General features: G+C 42.7%; 1 protein-coding gene across 4 annotated transcripts in view; it reads left to right on the forward strand.

Moving 5' to 3' along the window:
• The window catches only part of COPB2 (COPI coat complex subunit beta 2), a 1,357,654-nt gene that overhangs the window by 661,981 nt on the left and 677,771 nt on the right, over positions 1-17,902 (forward strand). For all 4 annotated transcript variants that reach the window (XM_044070023.1, XM_044070026.1, XM_044070024.1 and 1 more), the window contains exon 17: positions 12,654-12,868. In XM_044070023.1, the coding sequence (XP_043925958.1) occupies positions 12,654-12,868 (215 nt within the window). The remainder of the gene's footprint in view (positions 1-12,653; positions 12,869-17,902) is intronic.

Consider the following 17,902-nt stretch of genomic DNA (forward strand, 5'->3'; position numbering starts at 1 on the left):
TATCTTTGTCTAATATTTGTCTAATATTTAAATTTGTTTGATCTGAAACATTTAAGTGTGACAAACATGCAAAAAAAGAAGAAATCAAGAAGAGGGCAAATACTTTTTCATTGCACTGTAAATAAAATTTTGTTCTGGTTTATATTTTGTGTTATTTAATGAAGAAGGCTGAAGCGCAGCCGCAGTTAATTTTATTTTTATAAAAGAAAATTGTATTTTAGTTTTGCACAATTTCAAATAATATAAATAAAACACTATTGGTCTTCTGCTTATTTTGTGTTTCATGATCACATTTTGTCTGTCTGTTCAGTCTGCATTTAAAAGTTGGTATCCCACAATTAATTCCATTGGGGTAGGTGAGGTTACGTAATTATGTATACAAATGTCATGTTAATCAGCGTACAGCTTTGTACCTTTTTTTTATGGGCCTTTGTTCAGATTTTTGATGTTTCCAGGTTGAGAGGTATGCCTGAATATGATCAGTCAAATAGCCAAACTCCCAGAGTCCAGGATATCGTGTGTGTCAGGTAGCTGTTCAAATTCAAGACCCCTCTCTTCCAGTAAGGCTCATTCTCTGATTGCTAGGGTTGATGGTATCAGTGAACATGTTGGTTCTCCTAGCAAGATATTACATGAGAATTCGTCATTGGACCTTGTCAGCTCATTGATCCCAAAGATCACATTCACTACATGCTGAAATTTGTCTAACACCCATTTTCAGGACTCTCATAAGGTGGTGGTTGACCTCCTCAGTGGTGATGAAAGGTCAACCATTGTATCCATCACCTCCAATGGCTACAGTAATGTGGATGCTTCCCTCCTGGGGTTTGGGGAGGGGGCATTTCACACATGGAGGCTAGTCTTCGCATCACTGTTTTGGAGATGAGAGCAGTTCTCCTTGCATTGCAGGCTTTTCAGGACTCCCTCCCCAAGGGTGTGATTTCTGTCCAAATGGACAGCATGGCAGTTGTCTGTTACATGAACAAGCAAGGAGGAACCTGCTCATATCCACTTTGCTGGGAAAACCACGAGAGTATTGCAGTGGGTGATGTCTTCCTGTCACTTTCTCATAGCAACGCACATCCCAAAGACTTCCAGGATTCTAGCAGAGAAGGTGACCAGGTCCATTTTCCTGCCTTATGAGTGGTCCCTCAACCAAGCAGTAACAACTCAAATTTTCAGTCACTGAGGTCAGCCTTGTTGTGTGATCCTTTTGTTTCATACCTAAACAACAAGTGCAGCAGCAGCTTTGCCCAAATCCCTCCCCAAGGTCACTCACCAGTGGATGCTGTAGTCCACATTTCACTGCAGGTTCTACTGTAAGCCTCTACCCCATACCATTGATAACAAAATCAATTCAGAAAGCCAGAAGATGCAAGGCCAGAGTAATTCTCATTGCTCGGTTTTGACACCAGCAAGTTTAGTTCCCCTTCCTCTGGCCTTATCTTGTACAGCCTCCCTGGACATTAGATTACCATCCAGACCTCCGAAGTCTTCCATCAGGACAACTTCTCCTGGATCTAAAGACGTTGAAGCTAAATGCATGGTTCCACCAATTCTAATAGTGGCCAGAAATGCTAGGTTGTCTGCTTTGGTGGTCCCCATTCTGTCACCTTCACAAAAGCAAAGTACAATAAATGTTGGTCTTGGCAAGTGGAAGAGGTTTTCTATTTAGATATCTTCCAAGGAAATAGATCCTTTTTCAGAATCTCTTCCTTCCATCCTGGGCTTCTTTTCAGATCTTTTCCAAAAGTACTCTTGATTTTTCAACACTCAAGACTCAGCAGCCATTTCTAATTTCCACTTTCATATTGATGCCCCCTATAAAGGATTCAATTCCTGTGTGGGACATAACTATCACACTGCAGGCTTTAACTCGGCCTATTTTTAAATCAGCAGCCACAGTGGATTTAAAATTCCTTCCTCGGAAAAAACATTTTTTGTGGCCATTTTTTCTCCAGAGAGGATTACTGAATTGCAAGTTATGTCCTGTAAACCTCCATGTATGATTTTCCATAAGGACACTGTGTTTGAGAACGAATCCCACTTCCCTCCCAAAGGTGGCATCCAAAATAAACCTTAACCAGACTCCCAGTCTGACAGTATTCTTCCTAAAATTTTCTAATAAAGGAGAGTATACTTTAGATTTACTAGACATTCATAGATAAACTTAGATTTTATTTACGCGGGGCTAAGGGTATTAGGAGATCTGATCAGCTATTTGACCCAGTTTAGTTTTAGAGAAAGCAACAAAGCATATCAAAGGTCACTCTTAGCTAGGTGGTTTTCTGACTATATAATCTTTGGCTATGAAAAGTTTGGACTATCCTTACGCAAAAAACAAAGGCTTATTCTGCAAGGGGTATAGCTACCCCTACTGCCTTTATATGCAGAGTTCCTGTAGACGAAATGTGTTCTGCAGCCACTTGGCCTGCTGTCAACACATTTGTGTCTCACTACAAGCTGGATGCACAGTCCAGATCCTGTACATCCTTAGGCTGCACAATTCTGAGGAATGTTCTTTGATACCACCCAGGTGTTTTTGGTAGCGTGGGAATCTATGCCAAAGGTAGAATTGGACAAAAACAGACAACATTGGATGTGAAAGTTTTGTACTTACCATAATGATAGATCACTGTGTCTTGTTTTCATCTGGTTCAGCATCTTTCACAAAGTCCCCTTTCTGAAATTACTTCCTAATGCTCCCATTTTTGAACAGATGGGTCTCACTGGTGACTGTCACTGAACAGCCCATGATTGCTCTTTCTGTTTTATGGACACTCATTTGTCCATGTCATGGGCTAACCTATATGATTGTTGTATAATTTTTTGAGTATGCGCAGGCAAATTTGATCTGAGGTATTTTGGGGGAATAGATTGAATTATGGGTAGGGGAGCAGTTAAAGCCCTGCATCTACAGCTTATAAAAGATTCCGAAGTCTGATCCAGTCAGAACTGATAACTCCCAAAGACTGATCCAGATAAAAACAAGACAACATAACATTAATTTTCCTCTTGTTATCTTTTTAACTCTACAATCAGCTGCAGACATTTATCTGAATAGTAGTAGTACTATGGAAAGGGTTTGTGTAATGTAAGGTGTAGGGTTGAGTTTGGGGGCAGGGTTAGGGTTCAGGTTAGCAGGTCTTAGTAAGGTGGAGCAGGGAGGAGGCTTTGCCATATTTTTTCAGTAATTAGATATCCCCCTAGCTAGCAAGGTTAAAGCCTGCAAGGCCCTGTGATTTTATTTCTGCCACTTGTCCATTTCAGACCTCAGACTTCACTTACATAGTGAAAAAGCTCCCACATTCCATGTGTTAAGCATAGAAACCAAATTGTCCATGTGGTGTCATGTAATGAGGCAGGAAACTAAACCAACATCATCTGTACTTCCTGAGAGAGGAGCAGGTATGATACGAAAATTTGCTGTAAGTGCCAGGTGGTACACACACACCTTCAGACACTGGATGGAAATGCTGTCTTGTTTCCAGAAGGATGGCACAACTTAAAAGTTTGGCACATTGCATTTAGTAGAAGGGTCTCATGGATGACACCAGATATTTGCCAGTACTATGCACAAGTCAAATAGGTAGAAGGTAACCTTTAATCTCATGGCTTTTAAGTTAAGTCCATTTTAGAAATGGATTCTCTTTCACCACACATGGTAAGACTGATTCATTTCATTTAGGACTTGAGTTGCACTAACTACAACATCAGAGGAGGAACTGCGAGCTAGGTTCTTATCCTGGGGGCATGGGGATATGTCCCAGCGTGTGCATGTTACCCTCCTTTCAGTTGATTGTCCTGAGCACATTCACAACTTGACCGATTCACCGATCACAGGAAGTAGTTTCGAGTCATCTAGCAGTAGCTTTGTGTTAATAGCTGTGACCAGTTACAATTTACAGGCCTCACTCCAGGCCCAGCAGGTTCCACTGAGTTAGCCCACACCAGGAGTCACACTGCATACCTTCTCAGGCAAATTTTTGCACTTTGGTTATGATCTATCTATGCAGGTCTGAAAAGCCACCCTGAGGGAAACATGTCCTGCTGCTAGTACCAGACATAGTGCAGGCTTCTTATGTTCCTTTGCTTCCTGTAACAGGCATGCTACCAAGTGTAGGATGCCTGACTCCCAGTACTTGTTACCCACATGTTGCAGTCTTGGCCCCATACACATTGCCCATGCATAAGCTTGTTCTTGTTTGAACTGGGTGAAGAAAAAAGCAGCGTGCTTCCAGTCCCTCAGGTTCTTATGAGGAGTTTGAGGATCTGGAGGCCATTCACATGGACAGTCATTTGTTTGACGTGCTAGGCTGTCTTCCAGCATTGGCTTCACTTTGAGACCAAGCTGCCACCACAGCACTGTTTGCACAAGTCCAGAACTCTAACAAAAAGCTGTAATTCATTCATAATGAGTTTACGGTCTCTCTACTCACCACTTTCCTTTAACATAGTGAAAAGAAAGTGTTCACTTCATCCTAGCCATCAGTAATACAAGGGTAAGAGAGTACAGTCCAGCATGTCAGGTTTTAGATGGCAAGTCCTGAGGAGTTCATGTCCCATGGTGCTGCAGGTTGCCTGGTTGGTGTTGCCAGACTTTGTGAATGACTTCTGGCATGTCCATGTGAATGACTTCTGGCATGTCCATGTCTGTAATCCACGCAGGAATTGTTTCAACTCATCCCATCTCAAAGGATTGCCATCAGTGGCACTAGAGAACCTGTGAAGTTTTACATTTCTCAGCTTGGACATGGATACAGTGGAGTGTTCAAGGTCGGTTCCTTCTGTGTCTTCTGGACTTTGAGCCATTCCATTGTTTGTGGTACTTTTGCACACCTGAGAATGCAGGCATTGTGGTGGCCTGTGAAGCACATTAGCTGCATAGTCCCTCACATACACAAGACGCTTCTTCTGATATCAGACCTTGCCTCTGAGCTGTGTAGTGGTGGACACTTATTTTCAACCTTCAGGTAACTTTCTCTTTCGTGGAGTCAAACTTGTCACAAGTTGTAATGATTGATGCTTTTTCTTGTGGGTTGGATAGCACATCACTGCTCCTGCACAGTTGTCAGGAAGCTCCACTACCTTTGAAAGATGGCTTCATAGTCGTTTGGAACCGCATGCAGTCCTGCTGTCTTTAAAGGCATTGGAGGAGAAACCAGTTCTTCAGTCTGTTTGTGTTCTGTTTTGTAAACCAATCTGTTTTGTGTGGTACCTGATACAGTTGTAACCCCCTTGTAAAGCAGTAGTGTGCATCAGGTAGTGAAGCGTAGACAAATGACCAGCTCCATATCAGGTTCTAACTGTAACAGATTCTTTGATCCCATTGAACTTTCCATTTGGAGTATTAGAGGCGATTGAAACCAAGAAACCTTCTCCTGGCAATTGCAGTGTTCTTCTTGTTTCACTGTTGCAGTCATTACATTTGGGTAATCTGCTGGCAGGTTGCCTCAGTCGGCCTGAATTCCAGAGTATTGGGTCCTTGGTTCACAGCCCCTGATACCCGCTACTTACCGAGACCCATGTGGTGTCCGGCACGCCGCGAGATTCTCGAAGTATTGTACCCACGGATGTCTCTCCCTCGGATGGGTCTGGAGCCGCTGAGCAGGCACCGGCTTCTGAGGGTGTATTCAAGCCTCAACATTTTTATATAAAACAGACGCCAGCTTCAAAATCAAAGACAAAAGCAACTTCTAAAGCTAAAAAAGACGCATGAGCCACATGCACAGACCTCTATGCCCAAAAAACAGATGATCAAAATGGCTGAGGACCTAATTACCTTGATCAGGGGTTCCCAACCCCTTCCTGATAAGAGGCATAGGCAAGACGCTGCTTATGAATCTTCAGATCAGGTTTCTATTTCCTCTCATTCCTCTTCTGATCAGGAATTATCTATACCTCCCTATGAGGATTCTGATGTAGAGGAATCTATCCCATCTGCATCACCTCCTGAGGATTATTCATTTGGAGAAACCTTGCATACTTTGAGGGAGCATTTTCACTGGAAGAGTCAAGATTTCTCAGAATCAAAAAAGAGGCTCGAGGATTTCCTTCTTCTCCCTCAGCATAGGCCTTTAGCCATACCGCCTGTTTTAGACATTGTGGATGATGTGTTTTCGGAGTCAAGCTTGACTCCAGACTCCTTACCTCCGGCTCCCAGCAAGCCTGACAGATATTACAGGGTCCCTGATTCGCACAAATTTTTATTTAGAAACCCTGCTGCTGACCCTGAAACTATTTCACAGGGTCCAAAGGGGGATAAGGCCTCAACAGCAAAAATCCTACCCCCTCTGACAGAGATTCAAGGACACTGGACAGATGGGGAAAGAAGGTTTATATATCTGCAACTTTGGCAATTAGGGCCTTAAACTGCCAGTTTCATATGCTCAAGTATTAGCAACATGTTATGGAATTGCTGAAACAGAAAATGATGTTGATTTCTGAATGTGCATAAAATAAAGAATTGCAGGAATTATTGCAAGCAGCAGAACAAGTTGGAAAGCATACTTTGCAATGTGGTTTTGATTCCTTAGAGGCCTTCTGCAGGGCCGCAGTTACTGGATCTGTGATTAGGAGGCATGTCTGGTTAAAAGAGCAAAATTTGCCTGATCATGTTAAAGCTAAATTACTGGATCCACCTTTACAGCATGATACTCTGTTTGGTATTAAGGCAGAAGAGGTTTTAAAGAAACTGGAAGACAAAGCTAAGTCTATGCAAACTGTAAAAGACTTCTTACAAGTGCAGCCACCAAGATTCAGTAGACACTGGCCTACAAAAAAAATTATCCTTTCCTGTGTCCAACAGAGCTCAAAGGGGTAAATCTAGACGCCCTAAAGGTTCTAGATACCAGGCACAAGATTCTTACAGGTCAAAGCAATGGGATGCTTCTACCTCCAAATCTGGAGGAGATAAAGCGCAACCCTACAGAAAACAGTCTCAATGACTTCCTTTTGCCGTCACCAAGCACTTACCTTTTGGCAGCACCCTTGGGGGGAATATTAGCACTTTTTGCTCAAAATTGGAAGTTAATAACCCAGGACAAGTGGCAAGTGGGTGCTAAACATAGTATCTCAGGGATACAGATTCCACTTCCATACTCTGCCAATGGCAGACGGTTGGCCGGATCTGCCAAAAAATCAATGGGCAGAGGCACAGAAACAGGTTACGTCCCTCATGGATATGGGGGCTATTCAGCCAGTACCAGAACAGGGAAAAGGACACTTGGTACCCTGAAAAGACAAAGCCTGGCGCCCAATACAGGACTTATCAATTTTGAACACATACCTGGACATTCCAAAATTCAAAATGCTAACTTTACAGCAGCTTCTGCCCATGTTGGGCAAGAACGCTTGGCTGGTGACATTAGATCTAAAAGAGGCATACCTGCATATCCCAATAAGGGAAACATGCAGAAGATACCTCCGTTTCAAGGCTGGCTCTATGCATTACCAATTCTCTGCGCTGCCCTTTGGCTTATCTACTGCGCCCAGAGTCTTTACAAAGTGCCTGGCACCAGTAGTTGCATTTTGCAGACAAAAAAGTATACAAATTTATCCTTACTTGGACGACTGTCTCATTCAAGCAGAGAACAAGAACATTCTTCTTCAGCACCTGGCATTTGTGAAAAGACTTCTAACATGCCTAGGGTACACAGTAAACGAAAATAAATCACAACTGGTACCCCCTCAAAAGATAACATTCCTGGGTGCAAGCTTGAGTACAGCTGCCCAGATGGCTTTCCTCACGCCAGACAAACAAAGGCAACTGACTACTTACTTCAAACTGATGGCACAAAAACCCAGTTATCTGCAAGACAAACTCTGCAGGCTTTGGGATTCATGGCATCCTGCATCCTACTGATTCCATATGCAAGACTGCATATGAGGAAACTACAATGGTACCTAAAAGGTTTATGGAGTCAACATTGTCGCAGTCTGGAAGCAATGATTTCTCTCATTCCCTGCCTACAACAGGAGTTTCTATGGTGGGCAAAGGCATGTCACCAGAACATGGGACGGCCTTTCACTCTACCCCCCTGCCAGCGAAACCTTAACAACAGACGCATAAGATTATGCATGGGGGGCCCACCTGGTGGGAAGATGCATTCCGGGAATATGGACCCCAAAACAAATGCATCTGCATATCAATCAAAAAGAGATGTTGGCTGTTCAAAATGCCCTGTCAGCCTTCAAGGACTTACTTCATCCAGGACAGCTACTGATAAAGACGGACAACACCACGGTGATGTGGTATATAAACAAGCAGGGGGGCACGCACTCATACCCCCTTTGCAGACTAGCCATGGTCCTGTGGGACACAGCCTTGACTTACCAAGTACATCTTCAAGCTCAATTCCTGCCAGGAAAGCAAAATACTCTGGCAGACGATTTAAGCAGAAGCCTTATGGACCCTCACAAATGGAAACTAGATCCACAAGTCTTCAGCATGATAATAAAGAAATGGGGGAGACAGGACATAGACCTATTTGCCTCCCTTCAAAATTATCAACTGAAAAAATTCTGCACAAGGGCTTATCACGGGCAAGCATGGAAAGTGGACGCCCTATCCTTCAGTTGGAAAAACCTATCAGTTTACGCCTTTCCTCCCCTTTCTTCCCAAGGTACTACTAAAAGTCAGACAGGAGAAACCAAAGATGATACTAATTGCCCGGGACTGGACCTGCCAGTACTACCAGTACTAAGGAACATGTCTCAATTCCCAGCTTGGTACGTACCTCAAATATCTCACTTACTGTCCAAGCAAAACAATCAAATCCTGCTCAATCAACTCTAAACACTGAACCTGGCAGCATGGCTGATCATGTAATTATTCAAACAACACCTCTCAGTAAAGCTGTGATGGATGACATTTTGGAAGCCAGAAGGCCTAGTACTAGAAAATCTTATTCTGATAAATGGAACAGATTCTGTGCTTGGAACCAAGCACAAGGAACTGATACAGCATCAGCATCAACATCAGCAGCCTTTCTCAGAGGAGTACCAACCAAAGACATTCTAGAGGCTGCTACTTGGATTTCTGTTCACACTTTTACAAAGCATTATCATTTGCCTCTCTACTCTTAAGTTCAGGGCAGGCTTTGCCACTGCAGTTCTGCAGGGCCTTATAGCTGCCCCTAATGCTGTTTAGCTCCAGCCTCCCATCCATAGCTTTGGGATTCTGCCCAAATGTAATGACTGCAACAGTGAAACATGAAGAACATAGTACAGTTCTGTACACTTACCATAAATGTAGATGTTCGAGTGTATTCACTGTTACAGTTCAGGTTACCCGCCCGCCATCCCCCTTTTATTCTGGAGTTTCTCTTTCCTTCACTATCTTCCACAACCTATGTGGTGTATTTGCTTGTAGATGAAGGTAAAGTTAGTATTGTTGCATGTATATATAGTTTATATATATATATATATATATATATATATATATATATATATATATATATATATATGTATATGTGCATATATATATATATATATATATATATATATATATATATATATATTTTTTTTTTTTTTTTTTGCTACCTTTTTGGGGGCACCTGACATCTGGGGCAAGAAAAACTAAAGAAAATGGCGTCAGCTGTTGTTTTATACCCCTGACGACCTGACATCATGGAAGAGGAGACAGCAACCGAAGCAGGACCCAAGACTTTGGAATTCAGGCCGACTGAGGGCAACCTGCCAGCAGATTACCCAAATGTAATGACTGCAACAGTGAATACACTCGAACATCTACATTTATGGTAAGTGTACACAACTGTACTTTCTACAAAGTTGACAGTATTCCATTTAGGCCAAATCATACCAGATCTTACACTAGTCAGTCATTTTGCAGGTGATCCTGACATGTATATTATCTTTATTATTTCAGTTTTGGTTATTTTTTGGCAGTGGAACATTTGTCTGCTTTTACTGCCCATCGTGATCTTGTAGAAGATAGAATTTCTCCTTGTACTTGCATTTGCTGAATAGTAGCCGCGGTGGTGCAGCGGTAGCATTGTCGCCTCACAGCAAGAGGTTTTCCCGTTTGATTCTCTGCTTGAGTGCCTTCTGTGTGGAGTCTGCATGTCCTCCCCACAGTCGAGTTGCATTCGAAAGACATGCGTGAGTAGGCGTGCCTTTGTTGAAGGTTGGGCGTTGAGCTGGCACCTCGACACCGTGAAAATCTACTGCCAATCATTAGCGGAGTGGAGTTCCACTGTGGTGACCCCTAACCGGGAAAAGCCAAAGGAACAACAACAACAACAACTTGCATTTGCTGAATAAGAATGTGTAATCTTTTTTGAGTTACTTGCTGTTTTCTTTGTTCAAATGTTACATTTTTGTAGTTACTATTCATTTTATTTCCATATTGTATTTATCTGGAAGTACATTTTTCTTTTAAATGATAACATGTTAGCATTTCTTTTTGAAAAATGCTGTTTACTGGTCAACCAGTTTTGAGTTCTGCGTCTCTGCCCTCATTAGAAGAACCTCTTTCCTCCTTGAGATGTGAACTTCATGGTTGGGAGACATACCTGTCCCCTTATTTAAACTGTCTGGTTCAGCAGTACTGAAGTTCATGTCTTGGAATTTTCTTTTTGTGTTGGCTAAGATCTCAGAGTTGGAGGACGTAATGTACAGAGAGCTGTGTGTGGCCCTCCTTCTGTGAATTATATCCATTTCCCCATAAGGATTGAGTATCCCTTAGGACTAATTCACATTTCCTCCTTAAAGTTGTTTCTGAAATGTCCCTAGATCAGTTCCTGCACAATCCCTGTTTTCTCTATCAGGGTATCTGGGTGGAAGATGGGGGGGACTTCTGATACCCTTGTTGCATCATCTTAAATCTTACAATCAAGTGCTTGAGTTTTGGAACACAAAACAGATGTTCATATCCTTTGTTTCTGGGTAAGATGGGAAAGGGGAAGGGGACTGGTGCTTAACAATCACACATTTCCAAGTGCGAAAGGTGCATGGTGATAAAAACAGTTCACATATGATTCAAAAGCATTCCTTTTTTATCGCAGACGTCAGTTGCCCAAGACAGAAGAGAGCAAACCCTATTTACAAGGTTTTTGTTCCTTTACGGTTGACACAGTAAGTCACACACATTTCAAAAGGGTTGCTTTTGTTTACTAGCATGTTGTCGTCATACCTGGCAGTGCCATCTCACTGGATGTAAAGTGGATTGTCCCCTTTTAGGAGTTTATAATAATGCATTGCTTGCTATTTTGCAAGCCTAAACTACCCTGCACGTACAGGCACCCTGCTTAATGGTTTTCATAACAACCTTCAAACATCTCATCTCCAGGTAACTCACCGTGATCATATAGAGGTTAGTACTCTTCATTGTGGCCACAGTGACCTTGGTTCAGATCCAAATCAAGGTCTTATGTAAGGATTGGTGAGTTCACATTTTGCCTGGGAGGCTGTGAGCTGTTAATGAGCTGCTTATTTTGATACAGGATTTGATTATCGCAGCCTTCATTTGCCTAAAGTGTAACTTTGAGCAAGTCGGTTAAAGTGCTGTGAGAAATTGGACTAGGCTCCTCCGTGGTATTGGAATGCATTCCTAGTAACCACCTCTGAACTTGTAATCCTTTAGAGAAGTCAAGCAGGGATTCAGAAGTTATGTATGTAATAAACAATTTTAGCAAAGTCTGAGAGACAGTATGAGCAGAAAGTGCGCAAGGGCTACTTCATTTCATATGAATAAATCAGGACTCCCTTTAAGGTTTTGTCGGTAGGACAAACATTGCTCTAGGACATCTGTCCTAAATCCCCAGATTATTCATCTTTCAAGGCATCATGAGCAGCAAGTGTAATTTTCCTCAAAACACTTAGTAGCTCTGTATGACAGAGCATGTTAGGTTTCTGTTGTCCTTCATGATACACATATGTCTTAGACCTCTTTACTGTGGGCTGTTACCCCCTTCTGGTAAGCATATCAGGAAGATGTTGCCATTTTTCTTATCAGATCCATATTACTCTTTGATTTTTGGTAAGGGACATTCTTGAAATACAGTCAGGACTCTGGAATACAGTCATTTTTTCACTCTGACTATAACATTTTACATTCTTATCTAAAACTGCCATTGCCGTTGTCAGCCCCATTTTTTCTGATTTTTATGTGAGGTTGAGGTATCACATCAGCATTAGTCATTGTGACCAAAATTACCAAGAGACCATGTTTACACCTCTGTATCTCATGGAAAGATTTGGATGCAGCTGTAATAGGTGATACTAGTCATGGCTACTTATACTCTCTCTTCTTTTTAGCTGTTAAGTTTACCGACTTTGCATTTAGAAATGTTTTTTCTTGTCATTTTGTGCATGCCATTTCCTCAACATTGCCATATCTTGGCTTTTCATGGTTATGATGTGTGCCAGTACCACTTTTGAGCATGGCTTTGATTGCTGGTGTATGACGGTATTGCTGCACTTTAGTTTGAACTGTATGATTTATCTTGCTCGGTGTTGCTGTTCTTCAGGTCTTACTACATTACTGCTATTATTTCTGCTTCTCTGTCTTCTTCTAAGTCTGTGGCTGAAAAGGGTGTCTTAAACTAGACCATTCTCTTAGTTAACAAATTAAGTTTATTTCATGTTTGAGCAAACGCCATGTAAGACGTGCTGATAATTTTGTTTTGTAGTCAGAACAGAAGTGGAAACAGCTGGCAGAGTTGGCCATCAGTAAGTGCCAGTTTGTATTGGCCCAGGAATGTCTGCACCACGCCCAGGATTATGGAGGATTACTGCTGTTGGCGACTGCCTCAGGCAATTCATCCATGGTCAACAGACTAGCTGAAGGAGCAGAGAAAGATGGAAAGAACAATGTGGCCTTCTTGTCTTACTTCTTGCAGGGAAGGTAAGTTGAGTTATTACAGTGTTGTTAGATTTTCTCCCATCTGCTTGCATTTGCCACTTAAGTACTTTCATTTCATTTTGTTTGAATGTTAAGTGTTTGCAGTTGCTGATTTTATTGTCATATTTTATTCGTGTAGGAGTACAATTTGTTGTAATTTGTAAAGTATGTTAGTGTTTCTTTACAAAAGTGCTGCTTAAAGTTAAATTATAAGTTTTTTTTATTGATGGAATGTACTACGTGATAAAGACCCATGTTAGGACCATAACCTGTTTTCAGGATCTTAGCATTGTCGCCTCACAGTAAGAGGTTCTCTGGTTCGATTCTCAGCTGGAGTGCCTTCTGTGTGGAGTCTGCATGTCCTACCTGCAGTCGAGTGAGTTTTAAAAGACATGCAGGTAGGTGCGAGTGTGTGTGTGTGTGTGTGTGTGTGTGTGTGTGTGTGTGTGTGTGTGTGTGCCCTCTGTAAAGGTTGGGTGCCGAACTATCAATGTGACACCGTAAAAACTCCACTGCCAATCAATCTGCGGACCGGTGATCCACTGTGGTGACCCGTTACCAGGAAAAGCTGAAAGACATTGCTTTGTTAGTGTTTGCGAAAAGAATGGAAAACCTTTGGCATGCAGTTTCATACTAATTATGAGACAAGAGGGTAACCTTAATTATTTTATTCAGAAATGTGTATTGCATTAATGAAATCTGAACAGAACTAAAGGTGAAAAAAAGCTTAAATGCTACAAGGTAATACTGCATTATGCTGTATATGTTATGTTTTTTAATCCGATCTTCTTCTTCTTCTTCGGCTTTATTAAAAGTGGATATTCCCAGTAATGACCTTCTGTAGCTGTATCATTGTCTGCTTAAGTAGCAGAAAGCTGATAACTGACTTCTTTGAGCTTCCAGATTGCATTTTAGTTCAGTTTAATGTTGTAGTCATATCTCTCAACAGTCCAGTATTTGCGAGGAGAGTACTGATTTTTTTTAATGTCAAAAAGAACATGCCACAAACCTCAGTGAGATCCATTTAAATCCTTTATTATAGGTTCATAGAGGAGTACTAGACTTGCTGCCCATGTGAGACATTTTAAGTCTAGCCAATTTTCCTCAAAGGTGTGAGAATCAAACCCTGTACCATGCATCTGTAAGGTAAACAGCTTAACCATTGTACCAACTCCATAAGCAGTTTCCTCTTCCATCAGCCTGCAGGACACACTGCTGGCATCAGTATGAAAACATATGTCCTGCCAAAACCATCATATCCAACTCATAAGGGATGAAATAATATATAAAAAAGTGCTAAATGGTTCTCATTTTTATAGCAACATGTTACTTAAGAGAACAAACCTGTAAATAGCAAAGCTTAATGAATGATCCCATACAGATTGACATATTTGGTCTGGTGAGAGAAAAATCTTGAAAACCTACCTTTCTGTGTTCTGCTGGCTTTTCTCCCATGCTACATTGATACATTAAATGCCTTTACACTGAAGTGAGTCCCTTAAATCAAAAATCTGCACCTGATGTTCATCGTGCATACAGCTGCAGTCATAACAGATGGGTTCTCCTGCCGTCAGGCGGGTCCTCGGTCGGCCGAATTCCAAAGTCTAGGTCCGGCGTCGGTTGTCGTCACTTCTTCCCTGACGTCAGTGCGACAGGGGTATAAAAGAACCAGCCGACGCCATTTTCTTCAGTCTTTCTTGCCGCGCGGTGCCCGAACCAGAAGCAGTTCGCAAGTGCCGGTCGGCCAGCTCCTGAGATTACGAAAAATTTGGAACCGAAATCTTCTTAAAAGTACCCCGTTGGGGAAACTTTTTCTTGCCTCAGACCAATGTCAGACAAAGTTAATAATTGTATTTCTTGTGGGAAGCAAATACCGCATAAGGATTTCCATTCCCTCTGTATACCTTGTTTAGGCCCAGACCACAACGTCTCGGTCTGTCGCTTTTGTGCTACATTCAACAAACGCACTATTAAGCGTCGGGCGGAGTTCGCCCAGCATTATTTTGGGAAAGCATTTAACTATACTATGTCGTCGGATACTCCGACTCCGGTTTTGTCTAAAAAACGCAAAGACAAGGACCGACACTCGAGGTCCGCGGCCTCTACCGACACCACGCCAAAGCCAACTACACGTGGTCCAGTTCTCAGTGAGGCGCCTACGCAGCCCCTGATTACCCGCGACACATCTTTGGGGGTGTCTCCTGTACCGAGGTCACAGGCTCCTCGGCCCACACCCTGACTACAGATACGAAGCCACGCTTGGCGTTGAAACACAGAATGTGGACAGGTCCACCTCCACTCAAGGTGTCTTCAGACCTTCCTCTTCTTTCTCCATCAAGGCTTTCACCAAGTCTAAAGCTACCATGCACCCTAAGAGACCAGCTACACAGGGCCCATCTCCAGGCCCCATGCCTAAGAAACAGATGCTTAAAATGGCTGAGGATTTAATTACTCTTATCAGAGGTTCTCAGCCACCTCCGGACAAAAGACCCAGAGTGGAGGAAGATTCCCCCTCCTCTGATCAGGGCTCCATTATTTCAGAGCACTCTGATTATCAGGAACATTCTTACTCCCCTTTTGAAGACTCTGATGCAGAGGAATCTATTCCTTCTGTATCCCCCCCCTGAGGATTACTCATTTGGTGAAACTCTGCATACCTTAAGGGAACACTTCCACTGGGAAGGCCAGGATTATTCAGATTCCAAGAAAAGGCTCAGGGAATTTCTTTTGTTACCCCAGCACAGGCCTCTGGCTATACCTCCTGTCCTGGACATCCCAGATGATGTTTACTCGGAGGCCTGCCTTAACCCGGACTCTCTTCCTCCAGCTCCAGTTAAGCCTGACAGGAACTACAGGGTTCCTGACTCACACCAATTTCTATACAAAAGCCATGCTGCTGACCTAGAAACCACCTCACAGGGGCCCAAGGGAGTTAAGGCCTCCATTGCCAAAAACCCATTGCCTTCCGAGAGAGATTCCAGATCCTTAGAAAGGTGGGGAAAAAGGTATATACCTTGGCTACCTTATCCATGAGGGCCTTAAACTGTCAGTTTCATATGCTAAAATACCAACAGTTTCTGTTATCTCAATTGAAAAGTAAAATGTCACAACCTGAACAACCAGACATGAAGGAGTTGCAGGATTTGATGCATAGTGCAGAACAAGTGGGTAAACATACCTTACAATGTGGTTTTGATGCTCTAGAGGCCTCATGTAGAGCTGCTGTTACAGGCTCAGTCATACGTAGGCATGCCTGGCTCAAGGAACAAGCCTTGCCTGATCATGTCAAAGCTAAATTACTAGACGCCCCTCTTCAAAAGGATGTACTATTTGGGGCAAATGCTGAGGAAGTATTACGGAAAATGGAGGAAAAGGCTAAATCAATGCAAACTGTGAAAGAATTTCTGCAGGTTCAACCCCCACATTTTAGTAGAAATTGGCCTTCCAAAAACTGGTCCTTTCCTGCCACAGACAGACCCAAAAGAGGCAGATACAGGTGCCCGAGGGGCAGGGGACAAACAAAAGGCTCGTACAGAGGCAGACAATGGCAAGCTCCTACACAAAGAGGTGGTGAGGACAACTCGCAATCTTTCAGAAAGCAAAACCAATGACTTTCCCCTTTGCATGCCAACCAGGTCTCAAATGGCAGCCCCCTTAGGAGGAAAGCTGGCACTATTCTCAAAAAATTGGCATATTGTCACAAAGGACAAATGGATCCTGAACATTATAAACAGAGGCTACAAATTCCATTTTCATACCCTTCCAAAAATGAAAGGCATGCCAACCTGCCACACAATCAAAGGGCAGAGGCACAAAAACAAATTTCAGATCTTATAAACATGAAAGCTATTCAAGAGGTACCTACACACGAACAAGGTCAAGGTTTTTATTCCAGGCTATTTCTGGTGCCAAGGAAGGGAAAAGATTGGAGACCTATTTTGGATCTTTCCATCCTAAACACATTCCTACTCGTACCAAAATTCAAGATGCTCACTGTACAGCAACTTCTTCCCATGCTGGGCAAGGAGTCTTGGCTGGTAACATTGGACCTCAAGGAGGCATACCTGCATGTCCCAATCAGACAAAATTGCAGAAGATACCTCAGATTTCTTGCAGGTTCAACCCATTATCAATTCTCTGCATTGCCCTTTGGTTTATCTACTGCCCAGAGTATTCACGAAATGCCTGGCATCAGTAATTGCCTACTGCAGACTTCAAGGGATACAAATATACCCTTATTTGGATGACTGCCTGATCCAAGCGGACAGCAAGCACATTCTTCTGAAACATCTGGCTTATGTAATAATGTTATTAAACTCTCTAGGATACACAGTCAACAAAGAGAAATCAAGACTAATACCCTCTCGAAGATAATTTTCCTGGGTGCCAATTTGGACACAAACACCCAGATGGCCTACCTCACGCCAGAAAAGCAGGGTCAACTAATTCAATATTTCAGAACACTGGCAAATTGCACCAGGCTGACTGCAAGGAAAATCCTGCAGGCTCTGGGATTCATGGCATCTTGCATCTTACTAATCCCATGTGCAAAGCTGCATATGAGAAAACTACAATGGTACCTAAAAAACATATGGTCTCAACACAGCCACAGTTTGGAAACAATAATACCACTAATTCCATGTCTGCAAAAGGAATTTCTGTGGTGGGCTCAAGCATGCCAAACAAACACAGGTCTTCCATTCAGCAAGCCTCAAGCAAATCAAGTCATCACAACAGACGCCTCGGACTACGCCTGGGGGGGGGGGGGTGCACATGACAGACCGGTGCATTCAGGGCAAATGGACCCAAAAAGAAAAGCACCTTCACATCAATCAGAAAGAAATGCTAGCAGTGATAAATGCTATTACAGCTTTCAAGGACCTTCTACAACCAGGTCAGCTATTGATAAGAACAGACAACACCACAGTTATGTGGTACATAAACAAGCAGGGAGGAACACATTCTTATCCCCTATGCAGACTGGCCATGTCACTTTGGAACATGGCCATGGACTTACAAATGGAACTACAAGCACAG

This window comes from Protopterus annectens, chromosome 4.part1 (assembly GCF_019279795.1).
Source record: "Protopterus annectens isolate FY-2018-M chromosome 4.part1, PAN1.0, whole genome shotgun sequence".
NCBI classification, from domain to species: Eukaryota; Metazoa; Chordata; order Ceratodontiformes; family Protopteridae; genus Protopterus; species Protopterus annectens.